The 27,867-nt window shown below is 40.3% G+C and overlaps 1 protein-coding gene across 1 annotated transcript in view; it reads right to left on the reverse strand.

The window, feature by feature from the left end:
* MBOAT1 (membrane bound O-acyltransferase domain containing 1) overlaps positions 1–27,867 on the reverse strand; it is a 56,091-nt gene that overhangs the window by 11,905 nt on the left and 16,319 nt on the right. Inside the window, exons 2-8 of the mRNA XM_068200010.1 lie at positions 21,294–21,439; positions 20,693–20,770; positions 17,339–17,434; positions 7,027–7,082; positions 4,790–4,844; positions 1,868–2,051; positions 63–255 (exon numbers count right to left, since the gene is read on the reverse strand). Of these exons, the coding sequence (XP_068056111.1) occupies positions 63–255; positions 1,868–2,051; positions 4,790–4,844; positions 7,027–7,082; positions 17,339–17,434; positions 20,693–20,770; positions 21,294–21,439 (808 nt within the window). The remainder of the gene's footprint in view (positions 1–62; positions 256–1,867; positions 2,052–4,789; positions 4,845–7,026; positions 7,083–17,338; positions 17,435–20,692; positions 20,771–21,293; positions 21,440–27,867) is intronic.

A 27,867-nucleotide genomic window follows, 5' to 3' on the forward strand; every position in this document is an offset into this window, starting at 1 on the left:
CTCCTCCCCCATTTAGGAACTTATTTGCTACACACAAAAGTATGTAATGTAGCCAGACTTACCCAACGTCCATGCAAAATAATACTTTGGTTTTGCTGCCTGTGTTACAACATACAGGTAACCAAGTCTTGACAAGAAGGGAGTTTTATCAAGAAATTCATTGTCAATAATATATGCCATTGGAAAGTTCTTGGTAAGTGTCAAGAATAAAATGAGAGATAGTAGTGTGACACACAGTTTGTACATCACTGCTCCCTAAAAAGCACAAACAATGAAATATTCATTAGAAACACTTGCTTAAGGGGAAGAACAAGGCAGTGCTCATGACATACAAAAACTATGGGCTTCAAGAACCATTAAAGTTACCAGTGACAAAGTTGATACTAATTAATTTAGAAGAGGTGACCAAGAAAAGGCCAGAGTCACAGCTCCAGTTTAATTTGGCTTACTGAACTACCTGTAGATAGGTAGGACAATCACAAGTCAAAATCAGTGATGAATTTCATGACAGACTCCACATCAGTGTGTGGAGATTCTAAAATGGGAAAGGAAACATATCAAGCCCTACAGTGGAAAGCAGAAATCTTCTCTAATGTACTGTCCTCTCCTGGAACTAAAGACTGGGTTCCTCCTGGAAGCCAAAAGCAGTGATATTCTGTGCAACAGTGGGTCTTACTACCCAGCTACCACCCAAAAGTCTTGCTGAAAATCATTTGTCCAAAAAGCATTGTGTTGTTACAGCACACTTGTACCCACGATACAGGGTATGTGCTCTGCCACATGTTTTCTATTCCAGCTCCCTAGCTTCCTACACACCATTACTGACAATCATTGCAGTAGTTCAAAGCTTGTTTGCAAATACACACCATGGATAGACCCTTCTTGATCCAGCTGTAATTAAAAAGTAATCTGGCACTTGGATACCATGTGAAAATTGACTCATGTTCTCAAAAGGCTAATAAAAATGCAATATACTATTAAAACAACCAAGTATTTTTTATGCGTTTGATTTTTGATCTATTTTTATATATTCTCAAAATTCTGGAATAAATTAATGTGAAATTGTTTTTTATGCAGATTTTAATATTCTCTCCTGACTTGCAGCCTCCACAATTATAGGCCTTATTCTGACCTCAGTCAGACTAATGTAAATCAGAACTAACACTACTAGGGTCAGTAGAAAGACAACTGTGTGCAATAGGAATCATTATACAAAAGCACATGCTCAACTTCAGAGGAGATGTTCTGTGCACATTCACAAAACTGCACTTTCAGTGTCACCTTAAGATAAGAGAGAGAAATCTGAACCTCATGCTACACTATCCTGCTTTACAAAAAGGCTATTTTCTAAGAGCATTTTAAGTAATATTAAAAAATATAAAACCAGATTAGTGTTAAAACTATGTGAAAAAATTTCCTCTTGAATCATATTAAAGTGTATAAAGTGTACTCTTGCAAACCACCTGGACAGGCTATGGTTTCTGATTAGCAGTGATTCATGTACTTCTAATATCACCCGCACTATGGGGGAGATTTGACTTTTTTGGGTTTTTCTGACATTTCTGTCTAGAGCTGAACTGCAACTTGTCATTGTCAGAACCTGCAGCCCATTCCCATCACTGCACAAAGGACAACCACTAACAAGTGACCCTTTTTGCATGCCAAAACCATTTGGCAAATTCGCTAGCCTCTTCACCCCTGACCTTGTGATAAAACCAGCAGCCACTGACAGAAAAAACTCTCTGTAACCTTTACTGGCAAGATTACCCAAAACTGGTTTTTCTTCTTAGCTTTTAATTATGAGAATCATGTACAAAGCTGTACTTTCCTGCCCCCTACAATCAATCTTTGTAATTTTAAAACTTACAGTTGGAGAAGGATCAGGAAGTCTGTCATAACCCTTCTGCTTCCAGTTCACTTCTAACAGTTTCATGTGCACATGCCTCCCTTCAATGAAGGCGATATAATCCTTGTAATTGCTGCAAGGCCCTGCTATGATGCTCATAAAATTGAGGAGATAACTTAAATATTCCAGTAAAGAAGGTCTTGACCTGTGAAAAATCAGCCACACAAACAGAACAAACAGAAAAAACCAAAACAAGGTAAAACACATCAAAGGCTTTCACCAATGTTTTTTGTTGCACTGTCTGCCAAAGTTCTCACCTCTCTCCTGCTCCTTTCCCTCCAGCTGAAAACTCTCTAGATCTGTTCTGGGGGAGATGAAACACAGCCTGTCATATTCTGGTGATGTCTGGTAGATGGCAGTCAGAGCAAAGGTAACATGGAAGTGTTTAAACTACAGGTGAACTAATGCTAATGATTTGAAAAGTTGTAATCTCAGAAACTTTTTAGCTAAAAACAGTAATAAATGTGTCCATTTTGGACAGTCAGCAGTACCAGGAGTGAGAAGCTGGTATTTGGTTTTGGACATCTGTCTAGGATGTCAGGGATCATGCTGCCTTGTTATACAAACCACAGGGCAGGGAGTCTCCAAAACCAGGACTCTCAGTCCTGGGAAGAGCTCTTGCCCATCCTTCAGTTCAGCCTTTCGAAAAATAGGAAGTGTCATGTGAGACACACAGGAAGAGAATGAATAAGCACTCTCTCCTACTGTTCAAATAAAGGAAATAATTGCCTGTATTGCATCATGAACAAGAAAAGGAACTAAGGTGGAAAAAAAAAAAACATTAATTGAAGACTGCTGAAGATGAAAGTCAAGAAAGTCTGTCATATTATTTTTTTTTCCATTTTGCAAGTGCATATCCTACCAGTTCCTTCTGGGGCTGTACATTTGATGTAAAGTGAAGAAGATCCACTGCCATTGCTACAGATCATTACGATGAAAAAAGAAAGCTACAAAGGCCTCTCAGCAGTAGTGTAATTTGCAAATTGTTAGGCTTGGGGTTTTTATGTGGCAGAAAATGCCAACATCCAAACTGTGCACCATGTTCTGCACTGCATTATAGTGAGTGCTCTCTACAAGTGTCCTAATTGTTACTATTCAAGTAAACATGGAGCCCTCAGATGAGAGCACAAACTTGGGCACAGTGCTTGAGGGCTCTCCTGCCCACAACACAGATGGACATGCATAACCAAAACACACTTAAAATTCTTTAAGACTAAAACAAGTTTGTAGCAGAAAAACTAAGCAACAGTTAAACATTTTCTGTTTCCTACTTCTATTCTGAAGTGGAATTAGTTTGAATAAACAGTTAGATTAGCAAGGATTTTCTGCATTCACCCTGCTGGTTATTGTAGATGTTAGTGCCTAAATGGTATGTTCTCTGGTGAAAGCATTTCACAGAAAGATGGAGCAAACAATTTGGGGTAAGAGTCAACTTTCTGTCCTGAAAAAACAGGCCCATGATGTGGGCTTCCTAGCTCTACAGTAAGATTAAAAATAAAGTCGTTAGTTTCAACTTGGGTTCTGCACATGGTTGGGTGGGGAGACATGAGCAATGCACAAAGGAATGTACAGAGGATGAGTGAGAAACAAAAACAGATCAAGAACAGGAGGGAAGACAAAAGGCTGTATTACCAAAGGGGATTTAAAACTCTTCAGTTGTGACTTGTCTGCCGCTGACACTTAAGCTATTGGTATCTTCTTTTCTATTATGAACTCATCTATTGTATAAGAAAAAAAACCAAGCCTGTTTAGTGAGAATTTGACTAGAATTAAGGGCCAAGTGCAATTAAAAATTATGCTGTGAGCTTTAAAAATAGATACTACGGGGTCACAGCTACCTACAAGATTTTTGCTTTTCAAAAAATGCCTCTCTTACTTTCTGAAGTTCATAGGCAGATTTTCTGATGACTGATTCTTCTGCCTTGGAAATTAAGGAAATAGTTTCCTTGGCCATAACAAACATATCACAGTGGAATGTAGTTATGGTTCTAAGAATAATTCTGTAACACTAATTCTTCATTAAAAACAAACAAAAAAAAAACCCAAAAAACAATAACAACAAAACACTCACATGTTGCACTTGTATTGAGAGACAAACTAGGAAAAAAAGGGTGCTCAAAGAGGTGCTCTCTCCATATGAAAAATGAGAAGTTACATAATGCGGAGACCTAGGAGTATTAACATTATGGAGGGAGACCAAAAAAAATAAAATCCAGTATGCAAAAATTATGGCAAGGAAAAGCAGCACTTGAACTGTCAGACTCAAACCAAAATGGATTTTTACTATGCAGTGGATTGTTGACAGGGGAGGAGTAATTACTTGGAAAAATAGCACATCACAGATTAGATGAAAATAACAGCCAACAAGTCTGTATCGTGTAGTCTTAGCCTGAATTCAGAAGAGTTAATACAGCAAAGACTAGTTCTGTTGCAATTGGAGTATATATTTAAGTCAATGAGACATTGCCAAGTACTTCAGTGCTTTACTGACCAGCACAGGTGATAAAGGCAGAAGTCCTGAACTGAAGAAATAAGGAATATAAGGGAGAAGGTATGTTTGTGTAAGGAGGGTGATGACAGCAGCATTACAAAAACAAAACTTCTCAAGCAAATAGAAAAAGCCTGTAAGACTTTGGACTTTTGGCATCTCATGGACTGGAAAGTAGTAGGAAACATTTCCACAGCTGGGCCACTATGTTGTCCCTGACATTGTAATAAAAAAAAAAAAAAAAAAACCAAAAAAAACCCAAAAAAAACCAAAAAAAAACAAAAAAAAAAAAAACCAACCAAAAAAAACCCAAAAGAACAAATAATAAACAACCTTAACAGTCAACTTCTTTGGAAGAAATTAGACACAAATCACTCAGATAATTGCATCCTTACTTTATAGCAAGCCGATTTTGCTCAGCAGTGAGTTCCTCAGCTTGTCGCCCTATTCCTGGAAAGAAAAGACATATTAGATCTTTCCAAAAGACAAACAGTAAAAGCTATTCCCAAAGCCTTATGCTTGCACCCCATGAATAAATTTCTAAAGCCATAATTTCAAAATTTATTTGTCATAGGTTGTTTTAAAAACATCTCAATCCCTAAATTCTATGTCAAGTTCTAGTGTACCTCTTTACCCAGTTCCTTACCTCATTCCCCCTTTCTCACCCTGGCTACGCTGTCAGGAAGAGCAACCATAGATAGCATTCCCACACACACAATGGAAGTGGCAATGCCACCAACTGGCTGCGACCCCCAACAGCTTCTACAGACTGTCCTGGGCTGGAAAAACCTCTGTTGCCAGAAGCTGCTGGCTCATTTAAGCACAAGCCTCCCGCTGGCTCCTTGGTGAGAAATGGAGCATTTCACAGCAGGAGGAGTGGGCAGGGGAAGGGAAACAGGCGCTCAGGGAACAGAAGCTCCACTAGTATGAATGAGCAGCCCAGCTGCCTGCTGCTGGAGCAAGCCGAAACATCCACAACAGTAATAATCTGGAATTGTACAAGGTCCAGACTGGAAGGGTGACCTCCTGTTGAGTGCACAAGACCTTTGGGGCCAGAGGTAGCACACAGACTCAATGTCCCAGGAAAATGATGGAAAAATCTTGTGTCACAGCCATTGGTAAACAGATACTGTTTATAGCACATACCTCAAAACCTTCGCCCTAGAGTTTTAGCTGCACATACTGCAGGGAATCCCACTGGCTTCAGCAGAACTACACGGAATGAGTCACAGCACTTGATGTGGAGCATGTGCACAGCCCCAGAAGATCAGGGGCTTGGCCCCAATCGACACTACTGTTCTAAACATACTGGCTATAATTACCAATACAGATACAGGATCCACATCCTAAAACGACTGCTGATAAGCTGCTCATTTACATTCTCTCTCCACTCTTTCACTTTGTAAATACTGGGAGGGTCTGAATTTCAGAGAAACAATTAGCACTTAATTACTTAAAGAACTGGGTATTTTGTTTGTCTGTTTCAATTTACTGACAGCTGTGTTAAATTTTTACAAATACAAATTTGCCACTGATGCTTGAAGTGCAAGCTGCCTTCATTTGATCAACTGCTCCATATATGGATGTTTGCAATGTAATGAGCCTTTTCCACCACCATTAATCTATAGGATTTCTGCTTTGTTTAGAATGCTTCTACCTCTGCTGTCTTTTTCCTTTCTGTCTGGTCGTTTACCTTCAACATCCTAGGTGTGTACCTTGTCTGCTGTGGAATTGCAGCAATACCTGAGCTGTCTCAACTTACAGAAGCAGATAAGCCTCGGCAACATGAATGCCAATATGGTCAATTTGCCAAGCTTCCAGGTGTACCTATTATAGCCAGATAAAAGCATTAGATTCACTTGTGCAAACCGGGCGTGCAAACAATGCCAGATCCCTGTGTGCCACCATCACCTAAATCTTTGCTCACATCTCTATAGCAAGGCACTTATTCAGTCACCCACAGCTTGTAAGGCAGTGGGCCTCAGACCATCAGAAATTCACACATCAACATCAGTAGGCACAAGCAATAATGCTACTGATGACAAGTGACATTTTTAGCCTTTGCACTGTACTAGACACAGGCGTTTTACAGGGAAATAATAGTGCTCTTTGTCACAGCACAGCACAAGACTGAAGACAATGTTATTTTGCTTGCAACTGTGCTTCTCTCTGCACTGGGGAAAAGCTACTGAATTCTATCTCTCCCAACTCATGGAGTATATTACCACCACATATATCAGGGCTAGCATATTTTTTGCTAAATTAACATGAATGACTGAACATATGTATCAACAGCTCTTGACTTCTGAGAATCGGTAACAACTTCAGAGAAGTTAATGGAGATGCACTGTAGCATCTAAACAGGAGATACTGGTACTTGCTAAAATCCAAATTGGGCCCCAAGGAAGTAGAATACCCAAAGAGGAAAACAGTTGTCTCTGATATTGCAAAGACAGTTTGATCCTAAAAACTGATCAAAACTTTAAGTTTCCCATTTTCCTCCATAAAGCGTTTTTCCTCTTCATTTGGAGCAACTCACTGAACTACATTCATTCACTCCATAAATCAGCCATAGAATTCACAGGTATATAAAGGCTGTCTTCAGGACATGGGAAGAGATTCCTTTTCTTACCATCATGTAGCTGGCATGCAAGTGTTGTGATCTTCTGTGTAATTATCATCAACGGACTATAACAAAGACAGAACCAACAGTTACATGACTTGTAATACAAATTATTCCCAACTTTCTCACTGAATGTCTTTATGCCTTTAAAAGGCATAACTGTATTAGCAACAAGTGGAAAACATCCAATTAAAGCTGAAGGAGGCACTCAGGCATAAGACAATTGCCTGGGTTCAAAACAGCCCCACAGTAACTTGCACTGGAATTTTTAATTGCTAAGTGCACACAAAGCCTTATTTTATATCTCCCTATCGTGCAGCAGTGCAAATTGTAGTTCAGAAGAAATCGCACCACCAGGAAATACCAGCTTCTGCAGCCCACTGAGCTTCTTTTCAGGCAAAGACAAAATTGAAGCCCCATACATTGAAACACTAGAATACAGCAGTGCTGCTGTAACCCAACTCTGGCTCTTCTTACTGTTTGTTACTCTCCTATTGTCTGTCTCCTCAGTGCCCTAAAAAAATGTTGACACTGCAGATACAGATGCTTATTTCCCCACATGAATAGCTCTATCAATTAGGACTGTGTGCAAATACCAGAATAGCTGTCAGCACAGCAGTTTCCCACTTGCTTATTGGCCACGCATCTGCGTTGTGAACAGCCCATACAAGATACACCATCCAACTGGGAGTGTATAGGCATGTGGGATCTGGAGTCCCTGGAAAAAGGAGCTGGTTGTACCTGAGGCAGGCTTGCAGCCACCCAGCAGCTTTGGTGCCAACTAAACATGCCGCACAGAAATAGCCACTACTCCCAGTAGGGCCACTCATACTTCCCATATCCAGCTTAACAGAGCTTCTTGGCACTGAAGGCAAATGTGAGCTGCTGCAGCTATGGAATGGGGAAAAAGATTAAACTCAGCTTGGTGGCATCAGGAGCTGGTTCCCACAAGGATAAAGGACACAGCCAAGAGCATTTAGAGGACGGTAAGAGGAAAGATGGGAGGAAAACCGTGGGGACAATTGACCAGTTCCTCCATCAGTTCAGGGTGGCACCCCAGACATGAAACCTGGTGCTGAACATCTGCAATCTGGAAGGATTCATGGCAGGCAAAGCAAGGGATGAGCACCCCATCACACTGCTTCTCCTAGTCTCTCTGCCACTGGGGACAGCAGCACAGGGTGCCCAGATTTCTCACAACCACAATAGCCACAAGATGGGAATGGCTGATGAGGATACACCACTATTTTAAAAGCATTAGTTGTGATGACTGTATGTAAAACCAGTCTCACAAAAGAGATCTGCCTTCACTGAGGACTAATACAATGGGTTGTTTCTCCACTTGAGAATAAATTGACAGCATTAACCAGATGGAGGTTTCTGTTTGAACACAAATGATGTCTTCAACCTGGAAATGAAAACTCAAGTTGGTACACATTTATTTAACTATTTACACTGTTTGACTAGTATATGGAACTTTTTTAAGAGACATAGATGATTGCCCCAAACATTACAGCTCTTCATTTTAACTAGTGAAATCTTTTTTCTGGAACATAATTAAAGAAAAAAAGTTGAGGGTTTTTTTTTTTTTTTAGTTCAAGAACTGTGTTTTTTGTCAAAGATTTCTCAAGGTAAAGAAAAAAATGTGGAACTTACATTCAGTAATGTCTCTGTCTAAACAGTCAAATACTTATGTTCTACAGAGATTTTCAAGAGATTCTGGATCATCCTTAACTAAATCAATCTACTGGTTACAATCAAATGTAAACCCAATGGCTAAGGTAAACTATTTACAACCTGATTACCCCACTTATATAAATCAAACAGATTCTCAAGGTAATTCATAGGATGAGCATGGTAAACACACAAATACTGGCAAAAGACATTATTTCATTTTAAGTGGGTTTTTTTAACACTTAATATGGTTGATCTTTTTCAAGAGTCCACAAGTAATTCTGTGAGGGTAATTTGCATTTTCTACCCAAAACCAGAACATGCAGTATCAGCCAATTATCTAATCAGAAACTGCTTTTATCATTTCAGAAGTACCTACTTGAACTGCCAATTAAAAAAAGTTTGCACAAAAAATTCAGAATAGCCTTAAATATACATAGAACTTGAATACAATTGTAACAGAGGGGTTTCTACAGCAGCTCTTCTTGGATCACCTAGACCACTGATAGTAGCTAAGGAATGGACAATTCAACAATGACTTTTCACCTTCCAGCAATATTGTCAAACAGTCACTCTCAACTTTATTCCAATTAATCTTTCAAGAAAAGTGATTTATAAGCTGTTTTTACCATTATCTTCAACATCCTGTTTCTCAAAGTAGATTTTCCCAGACAAAATTTAGCTTTGCTTTCAAAGATAAATAAATCCTAATCCTTCAAGCATATGAAAAGGCAGATATTTTAATCCTTAGGAGAGACAGCGGCTGTCACTGAATCAAGCAGTTTTATTGCAATAAACACAAATTTTTATTTTGAAAGTGTTTGACCTCTTTAGCTTTATGGGAGAACATTAAAACTTGCTTCAAATTGCTTCTATTTGTTTCATGTTTCTTATGGCAAGCACTTCACACCAATATTGAAGTGGGTAACTTTAAACCTCAGGCTCTAAGCCAAAACTGTATGACTTCAGGTGTCTAAATTTAGACACTGGTCTTAGACAAGGCCCCCATGGTAAACCAGAGAGAACCAAAATGCAAACAATCCGAGGGCACCAGGAGTAAAGCCTGCACTGAAGTCATACTACATATAAACACAGAGGAGAGAGCCTCTCCTCATCTATATTAGGAATTCATTGCCTCATCGATGGCACATTGTAAGCCAACAGAACAAGTCAGCCTTTCCTGCACTTTCGTCAGAAAAGATGGACAGTCTTTCTCCCTCAAATCTTCTAGCTCCAGAGGAGACAAGGGATAACAAAAGTGACATGTCTGTCAAGCCGAGTTGAAAGGAGGTATCATTTAGATACCTCCTGTTCTACCTCCTGACATCATCATATTACATGTCATACATATTTTCCAGAGTGGCTGGAAAGTGGCCCAGCAGAAAAGGACCTGGGGGATGCTGGTTAACAGCCAGCGGAACAGGAGCCAGCATGTGCCCAGGTGGCCAAGAAGGCCAGTGGCATCCTGGTCTGTATCAGGAATAGCATGGCCAGCAAGACCAGGGCAGTGATTGTCCCCCTGTACTCAGCACCGGTGAGACCACACTTCCAATTCTGTGTTCAGCTCAATTCAGAGGACAATGAGGGACTGCAGTATGTTTAAAGAAGGGCAACAGACCTGGGGAAGGGTCTGAAGCATAAGTTCAATGAGTGACTGAGGGAGCTGGGATTGTTTAGTCTGGAGAAAAGAGGCTCAGGGGGGACCTTATTGCTCTTTACAGCTGTCTGAGGGTGTACCCAGGTGGGAGTCGGTCTCTTCCCTTGAGCTGCACCAGGGAAGGTTTAGGTTAGACATCTAAGAAAAATTTTTACAGAAAGAGTGATTAGACATTGGAACTGCCCAGGGAAGTGGTGGAGTCACTGTCCCTGGAGGTGTTTAAGGAATGACTGGATGTGGCACTCAGTGCCATAGAATAGTTGACACGGTAGCGATCGACCATAAGTTGGACTTGATGATCTCAGAGGTCTTTTTCAACCTAACTGATTCTGTGATCTCTTTTCTACCCTACTCAGGTAAGTGTAAAATGCTGTAGAGTGTAGGGTGCTGTAGAGTGGCAAGAGGATGACACACACTAAATCTTTCATGAGATCAGTGTCAGGTACCAGCCAACATTTCACACAAAGGGTAAGCAATGTTTCAGGTGAACAAGGAGCATTCTCCTCCCTCCTCTCCTCCTGCCCACCATTCCCCACTGACTTGATCTCAGGGAACCATGTCTTTGCTGCAGGATAAGGCAGAGCACAACAAAATAATGACATAACTGGAACTCTCCCTTAAGGGTGGGGAGTGGGGAGGGAAGTATCATAAATTCCTAAACATGTGAGTTTTGATTATTAAAACTTTGAATTACCAGAGTATTGAATTACCATTTCTATTCAGCCTTTCAGGCAAGCTGTAACTTTAAACAGCAATAAAACACTGAGTAAGTTAATACATTAAATCAGCACCATATCACATACAGTCAACTGTTTCCAACATGATACTATTTTAACCCTTAGACTCTACTAGAAAAAGTCAGTAGTGCTAAAAATAACAAGGGAAGTTAACAAAACTATCAATCTCCCAATTCCTTTTCTTACTCCCAAATTTTACGATGCACAGGTTTTTGAAGGGGAGCAAATAGGTTGAATTCAAAAAGAAAATCTACCTACTACAGATGAAGCACAAAGACTTATCCCTAGGAAGGAAGCATTTGAAATAAAACACATTTAGAAGCCTAAACAACTTGCAATCCATCACATTTGAACACTTACCAATTGCTTTACAGCCACACGCTGAGTGGTGATTCCACACCCTCTTCAGCTGTCCTATTAAGCACTACAGATACAAACTACCACAGAAAGAGAGAATCTGATTTTTGTGTGGTGGGATTTCCCCTCCCTTCCCATGTTTTGTATATTGGCTATGAGTTTAATCTTAGGTTGTAGCTGTCATAGTGGCTAACTCTTAATTAAAAAAAAAAAATCAACAAATTGACCCAAGGACAATTTTATTTTTCAAGGCATCTAACATAAGGTAAAGACAGCTTTGGGTTTTTGTTAACCTCACATTAGATGCCTTGAAAAATAACACAATACTAAGATGCAACCATTTACAGAGAATGCTCAATAGAGGGGTTTACTCCCCTAAATAAACCCTTCCAAATGAAAACATACCAGTGAATATAATTTTTAAATACAGCTTGCCCCAATGCAATAAATTTGCCAGAAGCACAGGCCAATGGAAGTAAAGATGCTTTGTTTGTAGACTGCTGTGGGGGTCCTCACCGCATCACAGGCTGGCTTCTGCACTGAGCAAGTTTCGATGCTTACGAGAGAAAAGACATTTTCCAAGCACAGCCTGCTTGACCTCAGGTAATCCCGTGGAGAAGTCTGGCACACGCTTGCTAGAAATAGTTTCCACTGACCTGATTTCACTAAGAGAGGAGGTGGAGTCAAAAGGCTCATAGCAGACAAGACTCCAAAACAGAGAACATGTATTTCGGGGTTACCTCTGCAGCGCTGAAGCCATGACAAGAAGTTCACACAGTCACACCCTGCTGTGACAGTAACCATTGCTGACAAGGGGATGGCCAAGCTGGCAGTGAGGTTGTACTTTTGCTTTCAACAGTAAAAGGAAGAAGTACTGCAGTACATAAGAGGAAAAACACTTATCTAAACACACTTGCCACCTCCAAAGCAACTTACAGTTTCCTTCATATGATGTGTTGCCTTTTTGTGTGTGTGTGTGTGTGTGTGTGTGTGAAGTATTCTTAAGCCTTCATGATAGAAGCATTTCATTTAAAAGAGTGTTTATTTCTGGAGAAGTGTCCAGGGACATACGAGATGTGTGGAGCTCTCTAGTAGTGATAGCCTGCTTGAAATCTGCCTAGTTCCCACACAGCAGTTCTTGCAGGACTCCTGTGAATCCAATGGTAAGTGATCTCAGGGCTTTCCAGTGGACAAGCACCCAGCTGAGCAGCAAAGCAGCTAGCAGGCATGGAAAACAAACTGACCCCTCCCCCTTACTCACCCTGCACCTGCACTGCTGCACTGCCTCTGGGGACCAGCTGCACACCAAGGTTACCCAGCACTGCACCAGTATACTGCATGTCATATATTTAGAAGACAAGAAAATAAAAATAACCAACTGAACTTGCAGGACCAGACAACATTTCTGTTCTGTGTTTTCACATGGTAACATCTATCCTTGCTTTCATCAGCAAATGGATTTCCTTTGTGAAAAACGGCCGCTGTACTTTTATTCCTTCCTTTTGTGGTTGAAACTAGAAGCCACTGATAAAGGAAAAAAAACAGAAACAAAGCACTAACCACCCAACAAAAATTCACTGCCTGAAGTGACACTTGTTACTGAAGCATCTGCTTATATATATGGCTTTTTGAGAGGGTTCTCTCAACGATCATCCCTTTCTAGGTGGTTTGCTGAGAATGCTGCTGCTGCTCCGCATTTGGGATAGGGCAAACACAAAGGTGGTGCCTGGAGAGTGATGTCCACCAAAGCATTTGTGTAAGAGCTACAGATTTGACAGATGTGGGGAGGAAAACTGCTCAAGTCTCCCAGATATTTCAGCTATGGTCTAAGACCAATAGAAGATTGAACAGAAGATTGCAAAGATTGTGTGGTGATTTCCACAAACTGAGTTTCTCTTCTGTAAGGAATGGCAGCAAGAATTATAGAATCATTAAGACTAGAAAAGACCTCTAGGATCATTTAGTCCAACTGTTAACCCAGCACTGCCATTTTTACCACTAAACCATGTCCCCAAGTGCCATAACTGCATCTTTTTTAAACACTTCCAGGGATGGTGACTCCACCACTTCCTTGAGCAGCCTGTTCCAATGCTTGGAAACACTTTCCATGAAGAAACTCTTCCTAAAATCCAAACTAAGTCTCTCCTGGTATACCTGGTATAACCTGGTATAACCTGAGACCATTTCCTCTTGTCCTATCACTTGTTATATAGGAGAAGTGACTTACCCCAGCCTTGCTACAACCTCCTTTCAAGCAGCTGTAAAGAATGATAAGGTCCCTCCTGTTCTCCAGGCTAAATAACCCCCGATCTCTCAGCCACTACTCATAAATGAAAAAAACTCCCGTATGCAGGATCATTCTCTGATATTTCACTGAATAACCTGGAATATTAGGAAATTTTGCTCAGACACTACAAGAATTCAAAGAGGAAACTAAAAAGCTCTATGGCCCTAATCAAGCAAAGGATTGAAACAGACACAAGTTCCATACCTTCTGAATTTTATCTGGATGATCATGTCCATCTTGCATTTGGTCATGAAGCTTGCTAGACTGAAACCCTATCTACTTCTACTTTCCAAAAATCAGAATCAAGATTCCTTATTTTAAAATAGTTTTCCCGAAAGCTATCATATTGCTATACTCAATCTGACCCTGTGATACAAAGGGAAAAAACACAAACTGTATGATATTATTAGTGTTTTTATAAAGTTGTATAGGCAGGCAACTTACCAGCATAATCCTCTTAGCATAAAGAAGAAACAAGAGAGAGAAAGAGTTAGGATTTAGTTTTTCCAGGTACAATGTACAAATGTCATGGCAAACCAAGCAAAATAAAACATGCATGTTTCTCTCAAAGATTGATTTGAATTAAGGGGGAAGCACAGGATTCAGTCACTCTACAATTAGCATTCAAAAACAAATAGGATTTTTGAGGAAGTAGAAAAAAGAAAATTCCTAAATTATATCATCACTTAGTTGAGATAATATAACTGAAAGAAGTTTGATAAAATATATACACTTTTTTTAAAAATAATTAAAATTTAAGTGCAGCAAGCTGGAAATTTTTTTCCTTAAAACCTGGCAGTAGTTTAAAAAAAGCCATGAGTTTTTCCTTAAGTGCTATGCAATACATGAAAAATTCTTAAATCAAGAAATAGCTGCAAGCAGCCTGAATACAGTTTTGACAATGGGACCCAGTGATGAAACCTCCCCTTTGCAGGTGTTAAGAATTAACTAGTCACCAGCAGGTAAGAAGTCCCTTATTTCTTATTTTGTAACCTGGAAGTGATATGCCACAGCTTGATCTTTCATTATCCAGTTTGCTTAAGATATGACTCAAAAGTCACCTTGCTCTCTCCATGTCTACCTGCATTTTACAAGCTCTATTCTCAAAATGGAAGGGCTCCAAACAAATAGCATGACCAGCTATTAGAAAAACACCCCAAAAATGTATTTGCAAGTACACTTCAAGAGGGTTATGCATGCAAGTTGTTAATTGCACAAGGCAAATCAAGAGAGCAAATGACAGATGCTGGCTTTCAGCACTGCCACTGGGAAACACTCAATGGCTCATCACTTTAGGGAACTGACATTGGAAACTGATGGCAATAGAACTGGTTATGTGCCTATTTGATGTGGATTAAAACTTCCTCCTTGCAACCAGATATCACCAGACTTAGGGGGTACTGAAACCTCAAATACAAGTCAACAGCTGATGGGTTTTTTGTTGCGTCTTAAAGATTCCTCCAAATCCAGTGTCTTGCATTCTTAACATATATCCCCAGCCACATTCACCCAAAATGGTGGGAGGCCAGAGGGAGATGGGTACAGCTCCATGGTTCAGTCTGATGCATTTCTGAAACCCCGAGGGAGAACTTTAATGCCATCCTCCCAGCCAGACCCTGTCCTAATGATTCCCTATTATCACATGCAACAGATGAGGAACCATTAAATATGGAAGAACAAACAAGAGGAGGTTCAGTTGCTGCTCAAACATGGTAAAACTTTGTCCAGGGAGTATATTTTGGCTCTCTGGGTCATTACATCTGTTCAGGTATGTGCAAAAAGCCTCAATGGGCACATATTTACAGCTGAAGAAAACAGATTTTAAGACAGATTTATGAGGGTGATCTGGATTTCAACACTTTGGATTGCAAGTTTTTATTGATACCACTACAGTATTTTTATTTATTCTTAGCTTTTAAAATATACCATGAAGGTGCAATTCATATCTGTAGTACATTTTCCACTTATTTACTACTTGGTAGTTTTATTTTTGACTGAAGTTTAGGAATCTGTGTGTATCTTGAAGCATCAAGTCAAAATCAAATAACAGAGTAAGTTCAAGCATTGTTTTTTTCAATACCATTATTATCCTCAAGCTCATCATTAAATAAGAGTAGTTACTTTTCCATCAAGGGAGCAGAGAGCACTACCTAATCCATAACAAACAGCCCCCATTCCTTTTCTTTTACCCCCAGTCTCAGCTGGATCTTTATTAAATGTATTCAGAGAGAGAGTTAATATGCCTCACAGTGCATTTCTGAACACAGTATTCAGAAAAGCATGATCTCTCTCATTTCTTTCTCTGTCTCTTAAACACACTGAGCTATAGCATTCCAATCCCATTTATAGCCTTCTTGGTATGACATGCTCTTTGAGGACATGCTTTTGTGTATTAAAAGAACTGCAGAAAAAGTTACAGAACTAAATATCTTTAAAGATATAAGGTCCCATTACTGCAGCCTCCTTAATAAAAAACCTCAGGAGTTTGAGAGAAACTTCCCCTCCACCACCTGAAGTTTAATTAAATGCTGAAACCCACCACCTCAAAGAGAGAGAGACAGGCACAAAGACAGCAAAAACCTTCATTCTCCTACTCTGTGCCTGTAAGATGAAAGAGACTTGGAAGAGTTGTGTAAAACTTACTGTATGAGTTTACAGAAATTTTTCATGGTATGTTACTAATTACTATGCTTTCAGACATTCAATTAAACAAGTGGAATACAGATTAGCACGCTGGTTTTAAATCACACAAAAGCATACCTTCCTCTCACAAACAAAGCACATAGTGTTAGCTGTCTCTATCTCTGCAAAGCATCCTCCACTGCTTCTCTGAGTGAAATCAGAGACTACAGTATGTATGAAAACCGTTTCACACATATCACAGCATACAAAAAGTTGTGCTATTTAAGCAGCAGCCACAAGCTGGCCCCATCAGAGAACCAGTGCTGACAACCCAAGCTATCTCTTGTCTCTCTGCCTGGGTTACTCACCCAGCTCCACCAGCAACTCACCCCTGCCCAAGTCCTGCCCTCACACCCTGGAGAGACTGGGCTGGGAAACACCTTCCCAGCTGGGGCTTCAAGATAAATCACAATGGAGGAAAGGAGACACAGAGCTGACAGCTGTGCCTAGGAAGTTGGAAGGAGAGCAGCCCACCCCACCTCTCAGGGCAAACCACCAGGGAGCAGAGCATCAGCCACTGAAGTCACTCCTACAGCTCCAGGGAGAGACTGCCCAACTTATCCTCCCAGGCTGCTCTGCAGGGAAACCTGGCTAGCTAAGCTCTACCTTCCCAACTACACAGCTTATAGCAAGAAAACAATAGAAACAACAAATCAGTACAAAAGTCATACATTGCTTCTTCCTTTTTTAAAAAACAAAACCAAAACCCAAACAAAAAAAAAAAAAACAAAAACAAAAAAAACCCCACCCAAACACAAAACAAAATGAACCCCAACAGAACCTCAAAGATCACAACAAAAGCCTCAGAAAAAGCTTAAGGGAAACAAAATTTCAGGTACTCCACAGATAAAATAAAAATTATTCTTACAGTTTACTAACATCAACTAATACTGATTGACACAGGACCCAGTTTGCAGACTCACTCACCCGGAAAAATCTGTAGTGAGAATACCATAATGAAATATGTATATTCGGCTTATGTGGCACAGTGTGAGGTATCCCATAGCTACGACAAAGGAGTACCTAAAAACATAACACACAGAACACATAGTTACCAACACAAGTACCAACAAGAACTACAATCACTCAAATTGGGTTGGGCTTGTTTCAATTTTTTCAAATCAGATTGTTAAAAAGTCTGGAGCTATGCTACAAGACCTGGAAGAAATTCTCAAAGGGGGCTGATGGTTTTGTGTACTCAGCTGAAACCTTACAGAGGTGTCTCCTCATTCTGGGGATAGGGAATAATGGAAGAAGAAATAGGATCAGTTCAAGTTGCAAAATTGAATTTTCAAAGCTCCCATCTTCACATATTATTTTGAAATTTCTGTCCAACTTAAGTATTTGAAACCAGATGACACTGTATGCCATTCACTGAAGTTATCCATTGCATTTTTGTCTGTAAATATTCTTTATTTACAACTCTTTCTCAGATCTAGCAAAGACTAAAATATTTCAAGCTTAAGGTATTCTCTCTCTCATGATTTTATATAAAGGCAGATGATGGCACATAGCCCAGTCTTTTCAGTTCTCCATACTGAAGCACACCATCTTCCAGAAAAATCATAGAATCAGATAGATTGGAAAGGACCTAGAAGATCACTTCAGAAGCATTCCTTAGGTAGGATGTGACAAATTCACTCTGTGTTTCAAGATGATAGCACACTTCTGTTGGGCAAGGCAGGAGCATGATTCTATCTTAACAGCTGAACAGTCTGAAGACTGAAAATATTGCAGTGTCTGCGTGGGCAGATGCAGCCTTTCATACAAGTAACTTCTTCCCTGTATTTACATGAGCAAGGAAGAGGATACTGGGGAGGAAAGAAGTGGATGGATGTTTGGAGACAGATTGACACATGAAGCAAATTACACTGTGCAATGGAGAGCTAGGACACCAGAATGAAAGGCTGGCATCATGTGGACAGGCCAGGACCAGGTCTACTGGTGTCCTCCACAGCAGAGGTTATCCTCGTAGGAGAGAAGAGGCAAAGACCAACAGACTACAGAAGGAGATGGCACATCCTGCATGCCTGGTAGGGCTGAGCCTCGGGAGGCTGGTCAGCACACATTGCCAAGAAGGGTCCTCCACAGACCCATGAAAGCATCCACCACAGGGGAGAACTAAAGGTGAAATCAGACAAGAGGATCAGGCAGAAGAGAACTGAAAAAGAGCCAGACCTGCATCAAATTATGGTTGGTTTTAAAAGAAATTAGTTTTTCCTCCCTGTGGGCTAATAAACTGCAGTGTGAGTGACAGTGATAGATCACAAGGCAACCTGCAGGTCATGTGGCCCACAGCAAACAGCTGGATGAAAGGCTGAAGGGACATGACAGATTCTTCAGGAGATTCAGAGTAGAACATATCGCATTTTATCTGGGTCAGGCACCTAGTCCTGCCTCAGCAGGGTCCTTGGTTTCTCCTCTCATCAACAGAGAATGGAAAGCATCCATCCAAAGGCAAATCACCCAGCTCAGATATGTAAAAGTGAGAGGCAGGATGAAAGATCTAAAATAAGCCCCCATGCTGAGGTGTAAAGCACTTAGATTGAAATGGGGCAAGCAGGGAGAGATACACTGAACTGCTGCTGATGCTGGATTAATTTGTCCATTTATAGGCCTTGAAGGCTAGCAGCTTCACCAGAGAGCAAACTAGCAAAAAATAACCTGGGGAAAGAGTATGAAGGTTAAATTATGCAGTTTATTTAATTTGTTCTCTTCCACTGTGTTTTTCTGGGGGAATAAAGAGCCAAGTCTTGAAGCCCCACTCAGTGATCTGTTTCCCTGTATGAACAGGTGGAGACCTTAAAGTGGCCTTGTTCTAGCTTACTCTCAGCTGGTTTGAATACATTGTTACTTTGCCAAAATTAATAATGTGGATGCACTATGAGTCACACTGCTGTGGCTAGTAGAATACAATAGAAAAGTCCGAACCTAATCCTCCCTCAGAACTCCTGAGGTTTTTCAGCATGTTGGATGGGCATTTCACATTGACTCAAATCAACACATGACTGTCTTGCAGCAGTGGGTGACATTATACAAACTGGCTTGATTTGTATTTCAGTATAAAGCTATTTTGTTGTTAGCCACTGTGGCTAATTGGCTAAAGAGGAAGAGTGAGAGGGTTTCCCATTGAAGCTGTGTCCTTTTCCTTAACACCACCCCAAGCTGTCAGGGAACATGTAAATAACTAGTGGATGATTCCTTTGTAGACTTGGGTCTTCTGATCTACAGCCACTAACTCCTGCATTTGCCTCAAGTGACATGCAGGGACAATGACCAGGAAACCATACTACAAATTTTTAACTCCTTTTTATTTTGGTCTCTGGATGGCATTTCTGTAACACACATTGTCCAATTACCTTTCTTTTTTATGACATTATTAATTACCTCTAGACTTCTGGGCTTTGCACACTGTGAGAGGGTGGAAAAAATACCTCGTTAATACCCTATTTTGCTGGTGCAAAATGCTAGTAACTGCTGTAGACAGGATTGTTTCTTACAGTTCACATTTCTAAATAATATTAGAAAAATCATAAGTAGTGTTCCCATTTAGAGAGGGGTCTTCTCAGGAGAAAAAGGAAGGTGAGAAAATTATCTGACCATCAGACTCTTAGACAGCCCTGGCCATGAAGGCAAGTGAAGAAAGGTTTTTCATTCCCCAGCCCAGATTTATGTGGATTCTGAGCATACAGCAGCAGCTACAGAGACAGTCAGACAGTGCAGAGACAGAAAACACCTGATACACACTCAAACCATAAGCTTCTACTTTAAGCAATAACAGTTCTGGTATTCTACTTTTTCACAAAGCCCAGTACCAAAAGCAAGACTTCATTTTGTGGATCACTAAGCTAAGATGCCTCAGTGACCTTATTTGAACAATCTAACTCAAGAATAAGTGGAAAATACCTAAAGGCCAAACAGTAATGGGGAAAACACATTAGAAAGGATTATCAAATGCAATCTGGAAGAATACAAGACCAAGGAGAACATGACTTCATTATGTTTAAGAAATCAAAGGTTTGTCCATAAATTATTATGCCTGCAAAAGTCAAACTTTGAGGCCAGCAATTTCATAGGAAAATGCAATACATCAACCCAAAAAAAACACAAATTGAGATTACAGCTGCTTCTGTAACTCCATGAACAAAGCTCCTGCAAGTAACTGGGAAAGAAAAGAAGGGAAGGAAAGAAGAGGTGGTTCTAAAAACTTCTCATGATTCTCCCTGAAAGCAGAGAAGTTATCAGAGGGACAGCTGCACACTTGCAGCCCCATCAGCTCACCTGTGGATGTTGGGAATACTCGCCATATTCATAATGCCATAGCTCATCATCACCAGGACAAAAAGATGAATGGAATACCTTGAAGACAACAAAGTGAATATTTAGATAATTTCTATTTTACCTGGAAGTGCTGGCAGTTCAGAGCAAGAGAATATTTTTCCATGCAAATGACATCAATGTGATGTTATATCAGGGTACCAGTAAACCTGGATTACCACAGGACATCATTATAGCCTGACTATCCAACACAGACTGATACTTATTAAAAAGATATTATCCATATGTTTAACTGAAAGAATATCCTGGCTCAAAGTGCACATTCAAGTTGGATACATCTTTTCCAGAAGAGGTATCTTCAAAGCAGACTGGTGCAGCCTTTACTTCCAGAACAAACATCACAAATTAAATTAAATACTTCACTTAAAAATACTTTAATGAGTCATTCCACTTTGAGGGTTTGGAATGGTTATGTTGGTTAGGATATTTTTTTAAGGTAGCATTAAGAGCCTTCAGATTAAAAAGATATAATCCAAAAAAAGCTTATATGAAGTTTAAAATTATTTTTACCCAAGGCTTGTCTAAATGGTGACTAAATACTCACCACCCAAAGCAGAAGACAGCAAAGTATATTCCAAAGAGTGTGGCAAACGCATGGCGAACAGCAGAGCTGGCATGACTGGGACTCAAGTAAATACGAAACCAAAATGCAGCCAAAAGTGCAAACAGTTGACAGGCTACAAAATTGATCTGTAAAAGACAAGAAAAACAAAAAAGAGTTTTGATTCTTGGAGAAGAAGGATGGGGAGGATTCTCTCTGTTCTCAGAACAGTTAAGAACAGAGGTAAGAAAAGGGGGGGAAGTTGTGAGCTATGAATCTTTTGCTTCTCAGCATTCTCACTTGTGAACTAGTGTGGTAACTTTTCTTGGCCAGTGACAGAAGGGATTAAACAGGCATACAGCCACCCAGAACCAGATGAGGAAAGTCAGGCTCCAGCTACTACAGGGTGCTGGTGGGGCTCTGGTGGTTCTCTCTCATCAGAGGAAGGCTCTGCTCTGCTGCCAGCCGGGCCCAGGGCACATCACTCCCCTTCTCAGTCCTCTTGGCGAGAAGCAGGGGCCGGGAAGCAGTCTGGGACTCTGAAATATTACCTCAGTACCTGACTCTCCCCCATCCCAACACAAGGGCAAAGTCAACACTGCTCACTAGCAGTGAGAACAGGGCAGCTGCCTTAGCTGAATTCCTCCATTCCACAGCATCTTCCACACAGAACTTCCAACTCCCCATTGTTTTGTGGTTTGAGTGCAAAGAAAACAATCTTGCTCTACCATCAAGCAGACATCTAAAGGAATGTGCTTCTCAAATGTTCTTTGGCTACTGCATGAGAAAATCAGTCTGGCCTTGCAGCAAAGAGGTAGTGATGGAAGTGGGAGCACAAGACATGCAGAGGGCAAACAGTAAAGGAATAGAGGCTACTCTTGTCAGACAAAAGGACAAGCAAAAGCTTCAGTGTCCTCCGGAGCAAAACTGACATCAGGCTGCCGTCTTCAAGTCACCTTCTCTTTGACAGCCTCAGCAAAAATCCCAGAAGTCAGAGGAAAAACAGATCAAAGTCAGAGTCAAAACAGAGCCAGAAGCTGTGTCTAACAGAGCAAATACACCACTGGGATACAACATCCTTAAGTCCAGCCTGGACTCTGGACAGCTGGAGGTAAATTCATTTATTCATATACAGTGTCACAGTCCTGTTTTGTTTTGTTTTTTTTTTTTTTTTTCTTTTTAATCTTTTGGGGTTTTTTTAAATTCACCCTGAGCTCTCCAGCAGCAAGTCATCCCAGACCAAGCAAAACTAAGCAGGCTGCAACATTTAAGCAATCGCTTGGATTAGAGGATTATCCAAAGCTATCAGTCCAGCACAGGATAATACATCTCACTCGGAAATGCTCTGACATGCTGGTTGTCCAGGGCTGGTTCGATTCTGCCAGGCTTCTTGTCAAAAATATTTACAATGTGTTTAACAAGACACTATAGCCCCAAAGTGCTTTTATTCTGGTGGACTACATCCAACATGGTGTTAGCTTTTCATGCAAATGCTTCCTATAAAGTTTTGTTGGCTTCATTGGTGCGGTTGCTTTATTTCAGTGATGCAGGCAGTCATGCAATAGAAAAATGCAATAATTTAAATATTTAGGTATGCTGAATTCTAGTTGTTTGGAGCAGAGACAATATCAATTTATTTCTTGCTCATGCAAGCAACCAGCATTTATAATGAATAGAATTATAACCAAAGCAAGTAATTCTCATTTTTAGTGCAAGATCTACAGAACAAAAAGAACAAAAGAATGAAACTGCACTGGTCTCACAAAACCCTGATGCTGTAAGCCCTGATCTTGTCTGTTACCACAGAGTTACATTCAAATTCCAACACCTTGCTCCCACCCTTCCACAGAGAGAGGTGCATCAGAAACCACTGAAGCTCCTACAGGGCGGCTCTGATTGTATGCTTTCCAAGCAAGCTGCCAAGACTGATGGGTGCCAACTTATCAGTGCGAATTCAATGAACCTTAATCCCCCCTCATCCTGCTCCAACTCAGGGTCACACTGGTACATCCAGTGCAGCTCAACTCTGTGGCATGCAGAGCTTCTCTGATCTAGTATGAAGAAGGAAAGAGCAAAGACTCACAGAAACTGACGTGGCTGATTGTTTGAAAGACAATGCCCCGCTCTGTGCAGCGCCACTCATGGAAACTTTGCACCAGTAAAAGCCATCATGATAAGCAGGCATTTGCTCTTTACTTTCATCCGACTCTTGTAGGCCCAGTCTGAGATGTTAAGGATGCTGGGATCTCAGAGGTTCACAGACAGAGCATAAGGAAAGTGTAAGACCCCAGAGCAGACACACTTGCAACATTATTTAAACAGCTAAGGTAGGGAATGAGAGTGGCAGCAGCAGCAAAAAAGCAGCTGCGACTTCATCACAATAACATCCAGCAAAGGCAGCTCAGCAGCCTCACACACATGTGCTCTTGCTTGCCTTGGCCTTTGAGTATGTGTTACCTGTGCTACCAACCATGCCACTGTCACATCTTCATTTTATTGTGCAAATTAACCAAGACAATTGACCAAGACTCTGTGCTCTTTTTGCAAGGGTCAGTGCAAAGCCTCGTACCAAATCAAAATGTCGCTGTTATGTTTCAATGAGTTTTTGGTTTATAAGGATTGTTTCTGCAGAGCAGCCAAACATCACAGACCCCATGCACTCAGCAAGCAATAACCTGGCAATAGACCACATTTGCTTTGTTCTACACATAGGAATAGAGGGACACAACAGCTTTTCATATAACCTCCTCTATTTACTTATTTCTACGTCCATTTTAAACACATGCAGTGTTCACATGCATACGCACAAAGGCTGAGAGTTCATCTGACAGTGACTTTCTGCCTTCCATTTGACATTAGTTGTATTCTTCCTTCTACATACTTAAGGCATCCAAGTAAACAAATCCCTAAGAATTTAACAAATGTTGTGCTGCATCACAAGTGAACTAAGTCACACTTTCCTTTCTTTCCCTTTCCAAAGAGAAAAGGATTCATACTAATCCCTTTTGGTTATTTCCACTGTTGCTAAAAACACTTTATAAACAGAAAATTCAGGGCTTCTGAACACTGATGAATGGTATCCAGGCAAAAATAACATGGAAATAAAAATTATATACCAATTAACCTTTTTCAGAATTGCAAGTCATTTGATATGTGGTTTTAGCTAGCCAGGTCTCTTTGGTGTTGCCACCAAAATTTTGCACATCTGGTTTCAACTTTCCTAGCAGAAAGGAAACACCTTTGCTTTTTACAGTCACTTTCTTCCATGCTCTAGAGAGTAAGATGTAATAAAATTAGGAACCAGAGCACATGATATGCTGCCAAAAGAAGACAGTATCTTCCTTTCATTTTCCATTATTAAACACTGGAACACAGAAAGGCAGTCTCATCACAGTATTCTGCAATGACATCTGGAAGACTTGTATCTGAGTCACAGCCAGCTGGAGACAGCTTTGCAACACAGAAACAAGATATCCACACTTTTGGAGAGAGAGAGAAAATCTGGAACAGCTCCAGCGCAACCGAGTTGATCGTTATTGTTGTCTGGTTAATGAATCCTTTAATTCTTTATTAGTCTCAACTTTAAAAGGCTTGATGGATCCAGAGTAGGATGAACAACAAAGGAAAAAAATAAGCTGTAGTTCCTCCCTGTATTCTTTCAAATTCTGTAGTAGCAATAACTCAGCAGTGATGTTTAGATTGCAAATCTGAGTTTTACACAAAGTTAGCAATCAGGTCAAACCAACCCACCAAGCACCCAAGATGTTGCTGCAAGAATAGCCAAACACAGTGGTTTCAAGATCCCCTTATTGGATTATGCTGTAATCCTATCCCTCAAAGTACATAAAAGGTCAGTTCCATCTGTCTTGAGCTTTTGTATCTTCTCCCATTTTTAACAGGGTGAAACTTGGCAAATACTGGACTGGTACTGTATGAAGGGGAAACACTAACACCTAGGGATTTGGAACCACCTTCAGTCACCTTCATCAACAAGCAGGGCCTTTTCCATAGGAAAGTTATCTCCTCAACTTCCTAACCACTCTGAGAGGAAATCCATACAATTTTTTTCTCAGTATTTTATTTGATCTAATTAACCATTTGCAAGTGGGCACTTCTAAGGGCAAATGCCAGTTGGCAAATCACAAAATAAAGGTTCTAAATACATGGAGCTAAATAGATGCATCTAAAAATTTCACCCTTTGCAGGACATGAGCCTGATGTCAGTAACACTGAATAGGAACAACTATCACTTTTTGTGCTGGAAGCAAACTGGCTCCATGGTGAAGGCTGGGGAGGGGAAAAAAAACCTCAAACAAAAGTAGTAACTTGTCAAATCCCTATGAAAGAAAAGCCATGGAGCCATAGAGGATTTCCAAAGAGAGAGGTAAATGTGTTGTTTGGTACACTGAAAAATTACTGGAAAAAATCCCACCAAAATCTTAAAAGGAGAAAAGAGAAAGTGTTTTTCCTAGCTAGAAATTCTTGAAATGGGAAACAGAAAATATGAAAGGATTCAAAACCTGAGTATACTCCTTTAAACCAAATCATTACAAAGAGTCTTGGTCACTGCATCTTGTAAGTGAAGTGTAGGCTACTGATAACCTACTTCAGGAAGTTTCATTTCTGCTCACCCCATAAGCCTTGCATCTGCAAATCTCCCTGTTTAAAAAAGTGGCAATACACAGTTGAGAGCTACTAGATCACACTCGAGGAAGAGTTAGTTAGGCACAAACACATAGCTTCTTATTTTAGTGCTTTTAACCTTTTCCTTACAGTGAAGTATTGGAATGAAATATCCTGCATTCTGTTTTGACCACAAAAATACTTTGTTTTTCTTCTACTGCATTTTTCCTCCCTTAGGCTTGCAGAAAATCTGATCTCACTTTCCAAAAATCTAGGAGGATGTAACAAATTGACCACGCAGTTTTCTCTAAACTCCAAATGCCAATTAAGTCCATTACCCAAACCAGACCATCCTCTGTAACAAAAGTCCTATTAATGCTGTAACTCTGAAAATCACTACAGACAGTCACACTGCTAACTTGCCCCTTGTTGGATGATAAGGTGCTGGTGTATCCTCAAGAGCACACAATCTGTAGATAAAAACCAGGCACGTTGCACATTCACAGAGAGAGGTACGAGTGTGTTTGAGCACAGCCAGGCTGTCAGAATATTCCCAGCCAGCATTCAGGTCCATGTCCACTTCAACATGTAGCAGATGATGCGATCAGGTTATAGATATGACAGAAGATACCTCTAATTTATTCCAGGCCTTAGACTTACCAGCCAAATGAGAGAATCTGCATTTCATTTGCTGAGCAAAAGTACAAGAGAGGCCTCTCATGGTGGTTCAGAATAAAGATGAAGTTGCGTCTCATGGTCAAGATACTCTGTTACCATATTTTAATGAGCTGCTGAACTGTACTTTAGGTGATTGTTACAAGGTTTTTATCTGGTAAATTAGACTTTGTCCTCTATTCACAAACTTAACCACGAACTACCAAATAGCTCTTTTCATTATTTGGAAAAGCATAAAGAACCTTGCTAACAGAAACTACTGCCAGCAATAGCAACTCAAATCAAACCACTGTCTGTGGAGTACAACAGTACTTGGGTAGTATTTTGGAAAAGGAATGCCATAATAAAGCATTCCACTCTGCCAGAGATCAGCCCCTTCTTCCAGGGTGATGCCTTTCTCCCAAAGAAAAAAGCAAGAACTACAGAAATGCAGTAATTTGTTTTCCATGTTTAAAATATTATTTTGCACATATAACCAAAGACACCTGGCAAACAAGATGTTTAAGTTCACTTTGCTGGAGACATTTCTACTTTGATGTTGAGAAACAGATCTGCTGTTATTACAGCATTTCATAACATCTAGAGTGTGATATTTAGAAGGGACGTGTTGAGAATGAGAGATGGAATAGTCTTTAATCAGATCTCAAAGTTATCTGATACTTGCTGAAATTTCTCAAAATATTTTGATTTTCCAGACTATTTTTATGAACCATAAGGACAAATATCCTCTGCAGAGATCATTTAGCTCTACACAGGGAGCGGACAAGCACCTCCAAAAAGGAGGTCAATACCATAGAGATCATGTTTCCCACTGCTAGAATTCTGACCTAGCTTCCATGAAGGAAAAGGATTTGTGTAACATTGTCCATGCAGTTCCCCTTATTGCCCACAGTGGTATTGCTTTGCACAGAACTCAGTGCACTGAGAGCCAGCACAAACAGGTATTTATTTGTAAAGGAAGCAGATCGGACTGTCACTTGCAGGATGCTGTACTTTCTGTTCATAGCCAGGCACTGCGGACTGCAATCAGCATGGATCAGAGAGGAGAAAAAATAATTTATATCAGGGAAATATTGATTCCACTGCTGACATGTCACATCTCCAGTACTATACAGAAACAACTTATTTCTCTGGCTTTGTGTTGTAGGAGTCCTATGGAAGATTTTTGTGGGGGCAGAAGCAAAGGCTTGAAAATAGAACTTCTGTCATGGGAGAGACAGAGAGAGAAAAGTGTATATGCATGACTAATTTAAGATTATTGTCCTTTTCAGAAGCAGCA

The sequence above is a fragment of the Anomalospiza imberbis genome, chromosome 1, assembly GCF_031753505.1.
Source record: "Anomalospiza imberbis isolate Cuckoo-Finch-1a 21T00152 chromosome 1, ASM3175350v1, whole genome shotgun sequence".
In the NCBI taxonomy this organism is placed as follows: Eukaryota; Metazoa; Chordata; class Aves; order Passeriformes; family Viduidae; genus Anomalospiza; species Anomalospiza imberbis.